This window comes from Toxotes jaculatrix, chromosome 17, assembly GCF_017976425.1.
Source record: "Toxotes jaculatrix isolate fToxJac2 chromosome 17, fToxJac2.pri, whole genome shotgun sequence".
Lineage (NCBI taxonomy): Eukaryota > Metazoa > Chordata > Actinopteri > Toxotidae > Toxotes > Toxotes jaculatrix.
The window spans coordinates 6,300,470-6,317,315 of NC_054410.1; the positions used below are offsets into that span (position 1 = coordinate 6,300,470).

The 16,846-nt window shown below is 39.7% G+C and overlaps 1 protein-coding gene across 3 annotated transcripts in view; it reads left to right on the forward strand.

The window, feature by feature from the left end:
• Window positions 1–16,846, forward strand: part of sptb (spectrin, beta, erythrocytic) — a 60,353-nt gene that overhangs the window by 12,888 nt on the left and 30,619 nt on the right. For all 3 annotated transcript variants that reach the window (XM_041060572.1, XM_041060571.1, XM_041060573.1), the window contains 17 exons: window positions 2,552–2,703; window positions 2,860–3,033; window positions 3,924–4,021; window positions 4,530–4,610; window positions 4,772–4,887; window positions 5,026–5,138; window positions 5,222–5,409; window positions 5,816–5,933; window positions 6,383–6,541; window positions 7,208–7,510; window positions 7,597–7,747; window positions 8,200–9,070; window positions 9,283–9,420; window positions 10,045–10,804; window positions 11,114–11,316; window positions 12,350–12,440; window positions 12,888–13,034. In XM_041060572.1, the coding sequence (XP_040916506.1) occupies window positions 2,552–2,703; window positions 2,860–3,033; window positions 3,924–4,021; window positions 4,530–4,610; window positions 4,772–4,887; window positions 5,026–5,138; window positions 5,222–5,409; window positions 5,816–5,933; window positions 6,383–6,541; window positions 7,208–7,510; window positions 7,597–7,747; window positions 8,200–9,070; window positions 9,283–9,420; window positions 10,045–10,804; window positions 11,114–11,316; window positions 12,350–12,440; window positions 12,888–13,034 (3,863 nt within the window). The remainder of the gene's footprint in view (window positions 1–2,551; window positions 2,704–2,859; window positions 3,034–3,923; window positions 4,022–4,529; window positions 4,611–4,771; window positions 4,888–5,025; window positions 5,139–5,221; window positions 5,410–5,815; window positions 5,934–6,382; window positions 6,542–7,207; window positions 7,511–7,596; window positions 7,748–8,199; window positions 9,071–9,282; window positions 9,421–10,044; window positions 10,805–11,113; window positions 11,317–12,349; window positions 12,441–12,887; window positions 13,035–16,846) is intronic.

Consider the following 16,846-nt stretch of genomic DNA (forward strand, 5'->3'; position numbering starts at 1 on the left):
GTTCAGCTGTTCCTGGCTTGTTCTCCACAGCCTCAGGGTCTGAATCATTTATTACACAAGTCGTTAAGGATGCAGTCCTTTGCACTCTGTAGTTTGCAGTCATATTTGGGTTCGGGAATAAACAGGGCAGAGACTGTAGCGGGCAGACCAAAGGGAAGTCACATGGTGCAAGCTGGGCCGACTGCGAGGAGGAGGTCTTATCATCAGTGGTTGACCTGATAAACTTTAAGAAGCTGTGAGCTCTGTATGTGTGTCTGTGTGTGTGTGTCTGTGTGTGTGTCTGTGTGTGTGTATCTGCAGGGAGCTGTGGGTGCAATCAAGGTAACTGTAGCCAGCATGCATTGTCCTTTTGTCATCCTTGCTCTAGTTTAATATAAAATGTGTCACCTGTACAAAGAATGCTTCATTCACAAGCCACATGTCCACTAGTGCTGCAAATAGCGATTATCTTCCCAAATGATTAATCAGCTGATTATTTTCATGATTAGATAAATTGTTTGGTCTATAAAATGTCAGAAAGAAGTGAAAAAAGGCCGATCACAAGTTTCCCTCTGAGACGTTGCTGTCTCTGGACCTCATTTCTAGATCTAGGTCAGTAAATGGACTGGGCTGTTATTAGCTTGTTGCAGATATATTGTTATCAGTGCATATGGATGCAAATAATTAATGATGAGATAAGATAATTAAGGAAATTGCCGAAGAGAAATGTCAAAAGTATGTTTGAGATCACCTAGAATCAGTCTCGCTCAGAGAGCTCTGACCAGTTAATTTAACTGTAAAAGGCTATATGTATATTGTCTCCTTCAGAAGTGTAGTACTGGGACAGTATCAGGTTCTAATTATGTCTATGTGTGTAATGGCATTAACAGACAGAAGAGTCTGCTCGATATTCTGTGCTTAAGTGGTCATGTAATAAGAGAAAGTTTAAATCATGCAGGTAGATTTTAGGAATTTCATGTGCTTGCTTACACCACTCACACCACCCCCATCTCCATTCACAATAAGACAGCCCACAGACAAAATAAACAGAGCATCGTACATTGGGTCATGCTACCATATGGTTCCATCAAAATTGGTTTTATTTTTGCTGCTGAGTAGGAGGCACATCTGCCGTGCACTGAGATATGATTCAAAGTGGAAGCGTGAGCCTGGAAAGATGTGTCACCATGTAGGCAGTGCTCGTCCTCCCAAAGACCTCCCAAAACCCTCTCCAGGTCTGATGCTGGTACTCTCTGCATCTCCCTGCCCTGTCATTCAGGCAGACCTGCAGTCGAGGAATTTTGGCATAAATACTGCACACCTACTCTTAACTACTCAGAGACCTTGTGTTTATTTTTCTTTTCATACACGTGATGTTATTGTGCAGCATCGCTTCTCTGTTTACTCTCCCCGAGGAGAACATAGCAGACATAGATGGTTGAAGTGAAGTGTTTCCTCGGAGCAGTATCCTTTTGTGATGCTGCATCAGATTTGCAGAAAGCCTTTGTACAAGAACTCAGAAATAAATACCTGTAATTGTGTTGTTTAATAACAAAAGCAGGAGTGGCTGATGATGACTTCTGCTTCAGTGACTGAAAAGGTCAAAAACAGCCAGTTTCCGAGAACTTTCAGCATTTTAACGAGGGCGATGGTGTCACAGGAGGGGTTTTATTGATTGACATATTGCTCTGATTCCAATGAGACAGATGCACAGCACAAATATACAGCACGGTGCCAAGGTTGACCATTTGATTGAATAATTGAAATGCTATTTATGGATGCACACGGATGCTTTACTGAGCAGGCCTACCAGGGACAGGCTCAAGGAGTCAAGGGGTCCCCAGACAAGAGCACTTTTTTGAAGTAACTGTTAACATTTCTAGGTTGAAATTATGGATGTCCTGATCACATCCCTGTTTTTCTGCAATCCAATCCAATCCAAGATTTGCTTTTGTTTATGTTTTCCTTCATTTTATGGGTGCACAGTGTACTGAAGCCACAGAAACATTTCTTTAAAATACAGTAAAACTTGTGAAAGTTCAAATCATACCAGCAGAATGTTTCTTTTGATTGTGTGTTATATTTTGTGTAGTGTGCTGTAGTATTCAGTATAGAACCTGCACAGAGGAGTGTCAGTGTGGATCTGTTGTGGTGGGAAGCTTTGGACAGGAGTGAGACTCTCTCTTTTCATCTGTAGGAAGTTCAGGTTCAGTTTCTGAACCAGCAGCACCGAAAAATTCTTGGTTTACCTCCAAAACCTCAGTCTGAGTGGTTAAGGAAATCAAATTTCTTGGGGGCAGAGACAATGTGAAGGTAGAAATAATGTCACTGGGCAACTTGGATTAAATTAGTGGAAGCAGCCAGTTCTGAGTGGATGTTGACTGCAGACAATGATCACTCGCTAGTATAGATAAAAGTGCACAGTTTAACTTTGTGCTGAGAGGACCTGTCTGGAGTACCTTTGTGCAAAGTCAGTAAATCCCTACCAGCTCCAGCGGTGCTGCTCTGTAGCTGTGAAGATTTTTCATTATTCATGGAGCTCATGTTTTTCTTAACTTTGTGCTCCCGTTAGATGAGCGTGAGGCGGTTCAGAAGAAGACCTTCACTAAATGGGTCAACTCAATCCTGTCCCGGGTCGGCTGTCGCATCTCTGACCTCTACCTGGACCTTCGAGATGGACGCATGCTTATTAAACTGCTGGAGGTGCTGTCCGGTGAACGGCTGGTAAAAAGACTTTTCTGTTACATCACACATTTTATCATCTTTCCTTTTTATGTTCTTTGTATTATTCCTAACCCTCTCGTGGTCACTCTTCTCTTTGTAATTTTCTCTTTCTATGCTATGCCTGTTTTTTTTTTTTTTTTTGCTCCCTGTCTGTAGCCGAAACCCACTAAAGGTCGGATGCGTATCCACTGTTTGGAGAATGTGGACAAGGCTCTTCAGTTCCTCAAAGAGCAGAGGGTCCACCTGGAGAACATGGGTTCCCACGACATTGTGGACGGCAACCATCGTCTCATCCTCGGCCTTATCTGGACCATCATCCTGCGCTTCCAGGTATGACCCTGGCTACTCCCATATTTATCTTTCTTTACTGACTTTTAGACACATTATACTCCCTTTATATACACCATAATCCATCTGATTGTTAATAGTTTAGCTTCACTCGGGTCTGTACGCATGCAGCACAGAAACAATTTCAACTGGCAGCCTCTTTTTCCTGGAATGAGATGCCTTCAGGTTCCAGCCGTTATTATCAGCTGATAGAAGCAACATAGAAGAACATCAGAACACGTCTGTTTGACTCTTTTATCATCTCGGAGGGGGCAGATAGTTATTTTTAATTTGACAGCAACACTGTTATTTTTAGTCACGTTAGTTCAAACAATACGGCCTGCTGCATTATTCAGCCTTAAAAAAAAAAAAAAAAAAAAAAACGAAACAGGAAAGAAAGGCGTTTACTGGGTCCTGTCTGTATATTTTCTGTCTCCATAAACCAAGGAGAACCAAAGCTGGCTAAATTTAGCCCTCTCTCAGGGCCTGTCTCTCAGATCACATCACTGCTCTAATTACTGGCCCACTGTGTGGGAAAATAAGAACTTCAATAATTACCATCCCTCCTTCTATCAATTGGACTCTGGGTTCAGATTTGTGAGATTACAGCCGGCTAACAATGATGTTGATGATTTATCGCTTGAGATTAGTTTTGTTTTACACAATTGAAAAAAAGCCTGGTTTTATTTCAAGCTGCGATAAACAATGTATTTCAGAGGGATCTTTGTGCCACTTTGCCAACACGTTCCCCACTGGTGTCCTATTAGCGACATGTTACCATCAGATAGGTTTTTGTTCTCAGCTGTGGATTGTTCCTGTTTGATTGCAAACCTCACAGTCATTAGTAAAGTTTCATTATTTAACATCCAGCTGTGCTTGTTGTTCTTCATCAGATCCAGGACATTATTGTGGAAACGGGCCAGGCAGACCAGAAGGAGACTCGCTCAGCCAAGGACGCTCTTCTTCTGTGGTGTCAGATGAAAACTGCAGGGTAAGTGGGATGTGTGACCTTTAGCATAACCAAGCTGCTGTAAAGACCCCCTGGGAAATAGCTTCTGAATACGAATCCAGTCTTGTGCACAGCTGTAAATCTTTGAATAGTTAAAAATGTTTTTTGTGTGAGTATGTAAAGAGTACCTTAAAAAGAAAATGTGTTTTTATTATTGTCATTATAGTTTATTTTTCCAGTTTTTAAAGTTAAATGGGTTTGCCAGAAAAAAGTACCAAAGATAAAAGTCCTCATTGTGCAAAATCATAATTTATTTATATTTTGTATTATTCATCTGAATCTGCAAAGTAAGTAGTAAGTGAATTTATCAAATAAATGCAATGGAGTAAAAAGAACAATATTTGAAAACACTTCATCTGCTGCAGCAGTAAGTGGTGCATAATTACATGTTGAGAAGCCGAACAAATCCCAGACACTGATTTAAAACAGTAGCTCCTCAGCAATGTCCTTTATGCTCAGTTGGTGACGTCCCTTGGCTGCTGTTTTGCAGATATCCCAATGTCAACATCACAAACTTCACCACCAGCTGGAAAGACGGCATGGCCTTCAACGCTCTCATACACAAACACCGGTAAGGGGAGATGAATGGCCAAATCCACTCTCACCAGCTCTGAAATGTAAACACATGCGAAACCCGTCTGCTCAGTGTCTCTCCTCCTCATTCTCCTTCATCTCTTTCACTGTCTCGCTGTCTTTTTCCACTTTTGTCCTCTCTCCACATTTCTCTCCCAGGCCAGATCTGGTGGACTATAACAGTCTAAAGAGGTCCAACCCGACCCACAACCTCCAGAACGCCTTCAACGTGGCAGAGCAGAGGCTTGGCGTGACCAAACTGTTAGACCCAGAAGGCAAGTGGCTGATGGAGGCCGTGCCTTCGTGTAGAAATAAATGTTTATGAGCTTTAAGCCTGGTGGAAAAAAAGACCTCGGGACCAGTCATGTCTCTGGCTTGGCTGTGACTGACTTGTCTTCCGTTTTGTTTTGTAGATGTGTTCACAGAGAACCCAGATGAGAAGTCCATCATCACGTACGTCGTGGCATTTTACCACTACTTCTCGAAGATGAAGCAGCTCGCCGTCGAGGGCAAGAGAGTTGGAAAGGTGAGATGGAAACATGACGCACAGTTGTTGACGTGAGTTTTGTCAAGCCTGCTTTCCTGACTGTCTTTGACCTGCCTCCTCAGGTTCTGGATCACGCCATCGAGACTGAGAAGATGATTGATAAGTACGAGACGCTGGTGTCAGACCTGCTGACGTGGATCGAGCAGACCATCATCGTGCTGAACAACCGAAAACTTGCCAACTCCCTGACTGGAGTCCAGCAGCAGCTCCAGGCCTTCAACACCTACCGCACTGTAGAGAAGCCGCCCAAGTGAGTCAAGCCAGGACACCTTTCCACTGCTCTGCGCTCACTCTGTTCTCAATCTGTTCTGTTAGTCCTGCATTTTTTTTTAAACCTTACAGAGAAAAAGAACATAGCTCAGATTTACAGTTATTCATATTTAGCTAAATTCAGAGTTACAATACTAAACAAACAGAAACAAAAACAAACAAAAAAAACAGAATTTTTCAACACACCCTCTTTAAATTTATAAAATTTCCTGGTTTCCCTTAAATGATCTAACTCTTTCAACATGTGGCTCTTAATCATAAATCTCATTAAAAAACACTGATACAGAAGGGGATTCTTCTTCATCTTTCATGCCAAACATGTTGGCTGCTAATATACAAAGTGTATATTACCCATTCTACTTGTTTGCTTGTTTGTTTTCTCTCAGGTTTCAGGAGAAGGGTAACCTTGAGGTGCTGCTGTTCACCATCCAGAGTCGTATGAGGGCCAACAACCAGAGGGTCTACACACCTAAAGAGGGAGCCCTGGTCGCAGATATCAATAAGGTGAGATGCCTTGATTTACGTGGAGAAAATAAATGTCTGACTGCACGGCAGGCACAAAGAAGATGAAAACATGTCTCTCAAAAGAAAGAACATAGCACTAACATGTCAATAGCACATTCAGGGTTGGGATCTATAATATAAATAGAAGTAGGGCAATAGATTATTAGATTGATTAGTTGATACTCAAGTAATAATTTTAATGGTCAGTTAATTGTTTCAGTTATTGTCAGTTATTCAGCAAAAAATCAATTTTTTTAGATAGTGAAATTAAATAATATAAAATAAATATAAAATAACATAAAAAATGATTAATTAATTAGTCAGAAATCATGGTTACGTTCTGAATTGTAAGATCCTACAGATGGGAAAATGCTATCGCTATTGATACTATGGCAACTAACTAGCAACAACTGCAAATCTTAATGATCCACCTCATCATCTGTGTGCAGGCGTGGGAGCGTCTGGAGAGGGCGGAGCACGAGCGGGAGCGCGTCCTGAGAGAGGAGCTGATCAGACAGGAGAAGCTGGAACAGATGGCGAGAAGATTCGACAGGAAAGCCGCCATGAGGGAGACCTGGCTCCAGGAGAACCAGAGACTAGTGGCCCAGGTAAAGCATCAACAACAAGACTATACTATACTATATGATGTTATTATCTGATATTTGTTCTGAGGTCTTGATCTCAGTGAGTCTGCCTAATTAAATAAATTTAACATAAACAACTACAGTTTTTGGTTTAATTAACAGAAACAGCGGGTTCTTTGTGCACCTGATTATTGATGGTGGGAGGTAAACACCAGTAACAGATTGCCATGAGAGCACGGGGAGATGACACCAAAGTATGAAAAGCAACTTTCTGAGCACAAAAAGTTTGAAGAAGAAGTGAGCAGAAGCTGTTAGAAGAAAAGAACAGTTTTGTTTGGTAACAGAAGAGGTAGCTGTTAAAAACAGTGGTTGAAAAAGTATTAAAATCTTCTGCTCATGAAAGTATGAATTAGTCAAATGTACCTAGGCGACTAGAAGATTATTATGACCTTAAGATTTATGAAGATGACATGTTTTGTAAGTTAAATCTCATACTCCTACTGTGAGAAATTAGTGACTAAAACTGTCAAATGAATGTAGAAAAATAAAAAGTATAATGTTTGCCTCTGAAATGAGGTGGTGTAAAAGTATAAAGCCGCCGTATAGCTGTCTGTAAAAAACAAAAAGGAAATACTGAAGTAAAGTTTTTCAAAATTGTGCCTGAACTCCTCTCCGCTCTTTCCTCCTCAGGATAACTTTGGTTATGATCTGCCGTGTGTGGAGGCCGCCAAGAAGAAGCACGATGCTATTGAGACAGACATTGCGGCGTACGAGGAACGCGTTCAGGCCTTGGTGGACATCTCGAAGGAGCTGGAGTCTGAGCGTTACCACGATGCCAAACGGATCGACGCACGGAAAGACAACATCATGCGTCTCTGGGACTACTTGCAGGAGCTGTTGATGGCCCGTAGGGGGCGTCTGGATAAGAACCTGACCCTGCAGAGGATCTTCCAGGAGATGCTATATATCATCAGCTGGATGGATGACATGATGGTACAGAACAGGAGGCAGTATCCATAAATGAATGCCATACATTTTCCAGAGACTAAACTCATCATTTTGTTTGACTGTGTCCTCAGGCTCGGCTGAAGTCTCCAGACTTTGGGAAACACTTGCTGGAAGTTGAGGACTTGTTACAGAAACATGCCTTGGTAGAGAACGACATTGCTCTCCAGGCAGAGAGGGTGCACAACGCCAGTGCTGCCGCACTCAAATTTGCGAACGGAGATAGTAAGTACAGGAACTCATCTTACCCCTTGGCTGTTTATTGTGTATGTGCTGGTGTTATTAGGGATTATGACACTAAACGGATTACAACACAGACCTGAACTAGAGCTTGGTCTCAAACCTCAATACTTTTTGAGTACTGGCCAAAATTTGCCCATAGGATTGATTATTGATTAACTATCAAGTACCAAAAGTCAACATCAAATTCTCTGTCTGGTCTTGTTTACATATATTGCATGGCCTTCCATGTTTAGGCTTTGTTTTTGCCATGGTCTCTTGTGTTTTCTCTAATTACAAACATTAGCAAACTGGGTGGTTAGGAGAAGTTATATCATCATAACCAGTGCAGTACTACAGCATCCCAGAACCCTGAGAAGACGTAAGCAAATAGAGTTAATTAAATGAATGAATATACAGAATGTAACAGTGTTGTTGTCCTTTATTTTTCCTCCCAGGCTATAAGCCATGTGATCCCCAGATCATCCGGGACAGGGTGCAGCACCTGGAGCTGTGCTACCAGGAGCTTTGTGCCCTGGCAGCCCAGCGAAGGGCTCGCTTGGAGCAGTCCCGCCGCTTCTGGAACTTCCTGTGGGAGGTGACAGAGCTGGAGAGTTGGATTAGGGAGAAGGAACAAATTTTCTCCTCCCTGGATTATGGCAGGGACCTGACAAGCGTGCTGGTGCTCCAGAGCAAACACAGCGCCTTCGAGGACGAGCTCGGAGCCCGCCGCGCCAACCTCGAACAGGTCTTGGCTGAGGGAGAAAAGATGATCCAGGCCAAGCATTTCGGCTCACCGAACGTTCAGGAATGCATGCAGGACATCGGGAGGCAATGGCAGCAGCTGGAGGAACTGGCAGCGTTTCGGAAACAGAACCTGCAGGACACTCAGAGATTCTTCCAGTTTCAGGGAGATGCTGATGAACTCAAAGCCTGGCTGCTGGACGCTAAGAGGCAGATGAGCAGCGAAGATGTAGGTCAAGATGAGTACAGCACACAGCGACTACTCAAGAAGCACAACGACCTAAGGAATGAAGCAATCAAAAACGGAGCCACTATTGATGCTCTATCAAAGCAGGCCAATGCGCTGCCAGAGGAACTACAAAACACCCCTGATATCCAGAGACGACTCAAAGACATCAAGGACCTGTACATGGAGCTCATGTCTCTGGCTGACCTGAGAAAGAAAAAGCTTGATGACACTATGGCCCTGTACACCATCTTCAGTGAGACAGATGCCTGTGAGCTCTGGATGGGCCAGAAGGAGACGTGGTTGGTAGGATTAGAGGTGCCGGAGAAGCTGGAGGATCTGGAAGTAGTACAGAACAGGTAAACAGAACTAATTATATTATTATGCACTCCTGAAATTAAAGTAATGTTCAAAAACAAAAGTGTGTTTTGGCAAAGAAGTAAAAGGATTCACTCTGAAGAGGCATTACTTGCTAATACTGATTTAGTAAAAATGTGTTTATGCATCATGTAGATTGTACTGTCGTTTTTTTTTTTGTTTTTTTTTAGCTCACACTGTTTTGTTGTTACAGGTTGAGCATGCTAGCTCAAGATATGGCAAATGTTCAGACGAGAGTTGATGACGTCAACAAAGCTGTGAAGCAGCTGGAGGACAGCAGACACCCTCGCACCAAAGAGGTCAAGGAATGTCAGACACGACTGAATAAGAGGTGATCTGAATATATTATCACCAGATTACATGTGTCTTAAATTTTACCGTTCATCTGGGTGTCAACATTTCTGAGGAATCATTTAGTGTTACACCTAAAAGAAAACAGAAAATGTATTTTTAAAATGCTTTATCTTACCCCCAAGGCATAAAAAAAAGTTTTATTTCACTTTATTTTACAAGTCTGTAACTTCTGAATAATTTTTTAAATAATTTCAAAGACGCACCCTCGAAGGCAATCTGTGATGAAGAATGAATTATAGGTAGTATAGAAACAGTCTTCTACTATTATGCTCCCATTTAATTCTGATTAATTGCTAGCAAGTAAGAGGCTTTTAGCGAGTGAGCAGAAGGTCAGAAGGTCTGAACATGCAGAAATGTGAAATTTGCCTACAGGGATACATTTAAAATTAAGTTTCCAATATTAAAATTTCCAATATTAACTGAGTAATAAATTAGATCTTTATTGGTTTTATATGGAGGAGGTCTTTAAAGGAAATTAGTATTTTTCCTGTAATTAGTACCAAATTACATTTGGCACGTTCTTTTCCCACAAAGTGTAAGAAAATATACCCTAAGATAAAATTAAAGTGATTTAAACGTGCAATAAATTATTCTTTTTCAGGTGGGAGGCGTTCAAAGCCATGGTGGAAGACAAGAAGAGGAAAGTGGATTCTGCTGTTAGTCTGCACAACTATGGGCTGGAGTGTGATGAGACAGAGGCCTGGATCAAAGACAAGACACGGGTGATCGAGTCCACACAGGACTTGGGCAATGACCTGGCAGCTGTCATGACCATTCAGAGGAAACTGTTTGGCATAGAGAGAGATTTAGCCGCCATCGATGCCAAGCTCACCTTCCTGAGGAAAGAAGCTGACCAGCTGGCTAAGGATCACCCGGAGAACGCAGCCGACATCTTGGCCCGCAGAGGAGAACTGGACGCAGCCTGGGACGCGCTGAGAAAGACCCTGAAAGACAGAGAGGACTCTTTGGGTGAGGTCAGCAAGTTGCAGACCTTTCTCCAAGACATGGATGACTTCCAGTCCTGGCTCTTCAAGACTCAGAAGGCTGTGGCGTCAGAGGAAATGCCTGCCACGCTGCCAGAGGCCGAGGAGCAGCTCAGCCTCCATGATGCTGTGCGTGAAGACATAAACAACCATGAAGAGGACTATCACCGTGTGAGGGACACCGGTGCTCAGGTCACGCAGGGTCAGGAGGACGATCCTCAGTACCAGCAGCTGGCACAGAGGCTGAAAGGCATGGACCGCGGTTGGTATGAACTGCAGAAGATGTGGGACAGTCGCAAGAACTTCCTGGACCAGGGTCTGGGCTTCCAGCAGTTCATGAGAGATAGCAAGGCTGTAGAAGCCATTCTCAACAACCAGGTACTGTACTGCATGTGTTATTTAGAGTACGACTATGTAAATCAAGGTTATAACTTCTCTGGAAATTGTCTGTCTTTAAATAGAAGTCTCATCGGTTACCACAGAGTTGGGGTTAGCTTGTTAATGATGGGGTTAGTGATGCTTTAGGTACTTAAAAGAATGTGGAATGGAAGAATGCAGCGCTGTCAGTTCCCACACTGCATGTTTGTCATATAACGTAGTGTGTGTTTCAAGGCTGTTTCTCTTTTTCTTTCTTTTGTTGTCTTTGTTAATCTCCCACCCGACACATTGTTGGCTGCTTTGTTGCAGGAGTATACCCTGGCCCACATAGACAGGCCTGACACCTTGGCCGGGGCAGAGAAAGCTTTGAAGAAGCATGAGGACTTTGTGAGCACCATGGAGGCCAATGAGGACAAGATTGATGGAGCTCTGCAGGGCGGACAGCGGCTGGTGGACAGTAACAACCTGTACTCTGGGAAAGTTCAGGAGAAAATGGACTCCATCCAAGACAGGTGAGTCGTCAATGTGATTTCAAATGTCATCAAAATAATCTTGATGTTGTAGTACTTTAGAGCAAACCTTGACGTTTTTTTTTGTCTCTGTTTCACCATCACCATAATTTCTCAACCTTTTCTAATCAGTTGAAAATGTAAATAATTATTTTTTTAATTTCAAGATCCTGGGGCAGTATTTAACTTACAGTTAACTTACAGTAAAAGGTCACACTGAAGAATTCTCGAAAGAGACAATGTAAGAGTGAGAACATTTTTTACAGTGTGTGAAAAATAAGACACATTCATCCGGAGACTGATTCTTATTTATTGCAGTGTGAGTAACATTTAAGAGCAACACACGCGATCCCATGATTAATCCTACATTACAAGCTGATTGTAAAACAGTACAAATGTAAACAGTAAAACAGACACAAGATATAAAATGATTGAATAAAATGATAAAACATTTAAAATAGATAAAAATAATAAACTAGAAAAAAGAAATTGGATTGAAGGTGTAAAACTTGTTAAACTTTTGCACTGCAGTCATCTAAGCATCTACTCTTAACCAGCTTTAAAGACGCTTTTTCATTTAAAGTTGAAATTTCACGTTTAGCAGTTTGATAAAAACTGTACAGTAGAAAAACAGACCTGTTCATTCCAACTCATTTTTCTTCAGAGTTTCAGGCGGCTCACCAGTGAAACAGCTTTCTTATCACTGTAACATTAGTGTCAACAAGAGGCAGTAGAGAGGGCAAAGGAGCTTTTCCCATTAACTCCCGCAATTCACTTGGTAGACAGGAGCCCACAATAATGGATATTGATCTTTAACTGAGAGTGATTCTTTCGCGGCGTAGCAGAGAAACAGATGACTGTTCTGGGTTACTGTGTCAGGTATTTTTCTTTGTGGGGGAGTTCATGCGGATTCACTCACTGCATCTTGCCTGTCTGAGTTATGTCACGAGGAGAGGTCTTGGAGAAAAAGGAAAGATATTCTCAGTCTGCAGCTATAATTTTGATGCACTTCCTTGGTTTTGTGTTCGATTTTCAGGCGTGACAAGAATAAAAGAAGAGCCCAGGAGGTGTCTGAGAAGCTAACCGATAACCGCGACCTGCAGCACTTCCTGCAAAACACTCAAGATGTGAGTTCACCCATCTGTTTACCGTTCATGCAGTCACTGGGCAACATCAATTAGTATATTCATTATTAGCTTAATTATTCCTTCACTGCAACTTGACATTGCAGTGTTTTTTTCTCTTTTTATTTCGTTAGTATTATAGTCAATTTGCCAAACACTGTGATTTGTTTATTATAACACAGCAGTACTTGATGATACCTTCAGACCAAATCTTCCCTATTTGGAATAGGGGTCTCATCTGGCTAATTGCGAATTGGTCCTGTAGACCGCGATTTTCAGACGATAAAGAAGTAAATCCTCCTTGCATAAAGTCACCTCTGTACAAACTTAAAATATTGAGGTTTAGATGAGTTTCCAAAGTATTGCAGCTCTTCTTGCAGCCTAGCTGTTCTTTTTCCCCACACTGGGGACCATGATCACTCATATACACTCTTCCTCTCCATGCTTCAGCTGACGGTGTGGATCAATGAGAAGATGCTGACAGCTCAGGACACGTCGTACGATGAGGCCAGGAACCTCCACAGCAAGTGGCTAAAACATCAGGCCTTCATGGCTGAGCTGGCCTCCAACAAGGACTGGCTCAACAAAGTAGACCAGGTCTGTAAGGACTGTGTGGTTTTAGGAGTATCTTTATACCCATATTAAACTGTTAATCTACAGAACTACCCCTTTTAACAGCAACTAATTAATGCCTGCTGTTTACGTACACAATGCATACTGTTGCTACAATAGCAGTGCTTCTCCATTATTTTCTGTTACGGCCCCCCTAGGAAGAAGAAGACATTTCGCCACCCCCCGCTGCGACAATAAATAGATAATAAACACACCGGTATTTGCTCGTCTCCAACCATAGTCAAAGTGAAGCCAAGCGCTACATGCGCTTCGTCATATTTCCTCGTCTTAGCTTTCAGGTGACTTTCATTTGTCTCATTATCTCCGTCTCAGCGTTGTGATCAAAGAGGGAGTTGTAGGTTTCAGCAGTGAGGATCACTTCCATTTTAGTAAGACCTCAAAATGTCATGAAAAACGTCATAGTATGGTAAGGCGTCAAAATAGGCCAAAAAAAGTCATATTTTAGTAAGACCTCAAAGTGTCATAAAAAATGTCATAGTATAGTAAGAAGTCAAAATCGGCAAAAAAAAGTCATATTTTAGTAAGACCTCAAAATGTCCTAAAAAAAGTCATACGGCCGTAATGCGTCAAAATAGGCAAAAAAAGTCATATTTTAGTAAGACCTCAAAATCTCATAAAAAATGTCATAGTATAGTAAGGCGTCAAAATCGGCCAAAAAAAGTCAAAAATTTTTTTGACCTCAAAATGTCATAAAAAACGTCATAGTATAGTAAGACGTCAAAATCGGCCAAAAAAAGTCAAAATTTTTTTTGACCTCAAAATGTCATAAAAAACGTCATAGTATAGTAAGGCGTTTTTTTCGGCCAAAAAAAGTCAAAATTTTTTTGACCTCAAAATGTCATAAAAAACGTCATAGTATAGTAAGGCGTTTTTTTCGGCCAAAAAAAGTCAAAAATTTTTTGACCTCAAAATGTCATAAAAAACGTCATAGTATAGTAAGGCGTTTTTTTCGGCCAAAAAAAGTCAAAAATTTTTTTGACCTCAAAATGTCATAAAAAACGTCATAGTATAGTAAGGCGTCAAAATCGGCCAAAAAAAGTCAAAAAATTTTTTGACCTCAAAATGTCATAAAAAACGTCATAGTATAGTAAGGCGTTTTTTTCGGCCAAAAAAAGTCAAAAAATTTTTTGACCTCAAAATGTCATAAAAAACGTCATAGTATAGTAAGGCGTTTTTTTCGGCCAAAAAAAGTCAAAAAATTTTTTGACCTCAAAATGTCATAAAAAACATCATAGTATAGTAAGGCGTTTTTTTCGGCCAAAAAAAGTCAAAAAATTTTTTGACCTCAAAATGTCATAAAAAACGTCATAGTATAGTAAGGCGTTTTTTTCGGCCAAAAACAGTCAAAATTTTTTTTGACCTCAAAATGTCATAAAAAACGTCATAGTATAGTAAGGCGTCAAAATCGGCCAAAAAAAGTCAAAAAAATTTTTGACCTCAAAATGTCACAAAAAAAAGTCATAGTATAGTAAGGCGTTTTTTTCGGCCAAAAAAAGTCAAAAAATTTTTTGACCTCAAAATGTCATAAAAAACGTCATAGTATAGTAAGGCGTTTTTTTCGGCCAAAAAAAGTCAAAAAATTTTTTGACCTCAAAATGTCATAAAAAACGTCATAGTATAGTAAGGCGTCAAAATCGGCCAAAAAAAGTCAAAAATTTTTTTGACCTCAAAATGTCATAAAAAACGTCATAGTATAATAAGGCGTCAAAATCGGCCAAAAAAAGTCAAAAAATTTTTTGACCTCAAAATGTCATAAAAAACGTCATAGTATAGTAAGGCGTTTTTTTCGGCCAAAAAAGTCAAAAATTTTTTGACCTCAAAATGTCATAAAAAACGTCATAGTATAGTAAGGCGTCAAAATCGGCCAAAAAAAGTCAAAAAATTTTTTGACCTCAAAATGTCATAAAAAACGTCATAGTATAGTAAGGCGTTTTTTTCGGCCAAAAAAAGTCAAAAAATTTTTTGACCTCAAAATGTCATAAAAAACGTCATAGTATAGTAAGGCGTTTTTTTCGGCCAAAAAAAGTCACAATTTTTTTTACCTCAAAATGTCATAAAAAACGTCATAGTATAGTAAGGCGTCAAAATCGGCCAAAAAAAGTCAAAAAATTTTTTGACCTCAAAATGTCATAAAAAACGTCATAGTATAGTAAGGCGTTTTTTTTTCGGCCAAAAAAAGTCAAAAATTTTTTTGACCTCAAAATGTCATAAAAAACGTCATAGTATAGTAAGGCGTTTTTTTCGGCCAAAAAAAGTCAAAAATTTTTTGACCTCAAAATGTCATAAAAAACGTCATAGTATAGTAAGGCGTTTTTTTTCGGCCAAAAAAAGTCAAAAATTTTTTTGACCTCAAAATGTCATAAAAAACATCATAGTATAGTAAAGCGTTTTTTTCGGCCAAAAAAAGTCAAAAAAAATTTTGACCTCAAAATGTCATAAAAAACGTCATAGTATAGTAAGGCGTTTTTTTCGGCCAAAAAAAGTCAAAAAATTTTTTGACCTCAAAATGTCATAAAAAACGTCATAGTATAATAAGGCGTCAAAATCGGCCAAAAAAAGTCAAAAAAATTTTTTGACCTCAAAATGTCATAAAAAACGTCATAGTATAGTAAGGCGTTTTTTTCGGCCAAAAAAAGTCAACATTTTTTTTGACCTCAAAATGTCATAAAAAACGTCATAGTATAGTAAGGCGTTTTTTTCGGCCAAAAAAAGTCAAAAAATTTTTGACCTCAAAATGTCATAAAAAACGTCATAGTATAGTAAGGCGTTTTTTTCGGCCAAAAAAAGTCACAATTTTTTTTGACCTCAAAATGTCATAAAAAACGTCATAGTATAGTAAGGCGTCAAAATCGGCCAAAAAAAGTCAAAAAATTTTTTGACCTCAAAATGTCATAAAAAACGTCATAGTATAGTAAGGCGTCAAAATCGGCCAAAAAAAGTCAAAATTTTTTTTGACCTCAAAATGTCATAAAAAACGTCATAGTATAGTAAGGCGTTTTTTTCGGCCAAAAAAAGTCAAAAAATTTTTTGACCTCAAAATGTCATAAAAAACGTCATAGTATAGTAAGGCGTTTTTTTCGGCCAAAAAAAGTCAAAAATTTTTTTGACCTCAAAATGTCATAAAAAACGTCATAGTATAGTAAGGCGTTTTTTTCGGCCAAAAAAAGTCAAAAAATTTTTTGACCTCAAAATGTCATAAAAAACATCATAGTATAGTAAAGCGTTTTTTTCGGCCAAAAAAAGTCAAAAAATTTTTTGACCTCAAAATGTCATAAAAAACGTCATAGTATAGTAAGGCGTTTTTTTCGGCCAAAAAAAGTCAAAAAATTTTTTGACCTCAAAATGTCATAAAAAACGTCATAGTATAATAAGGCGTCAAAATCGGCCAAAAAAAGTCAAAAAATTTTTTTGACCTCAAAATGTCATAAAAAACGTCATAGTATAGTAAGGCGTCAAAATCTGCCAAAAAAAGTCAAAAAATTTTTTGACCTCAAAATGTCATAAAAAACGTCATAGTATAGTAAGGCGTTTTTTTTCGGCCAAAAAAAGTCAACATTTTTTTTGACCTCAAAATGTCATAAAAAACGTCATAGTATAGTAAGGCGTTTTTTTCGGCCAAAAAAAGTCAAAAAATTTTTGACCTCAAAATGTCATAAAAAACGTCATAGTATAGTAAGGCGTTTTTTTCGGCCAAAAAAAGTCACAATTTTTTTTGACCTCAAAATGTCATAAAAAACGTCATAGTATAGTAAGGCGTCAAAATCGGCCAAAAAAAG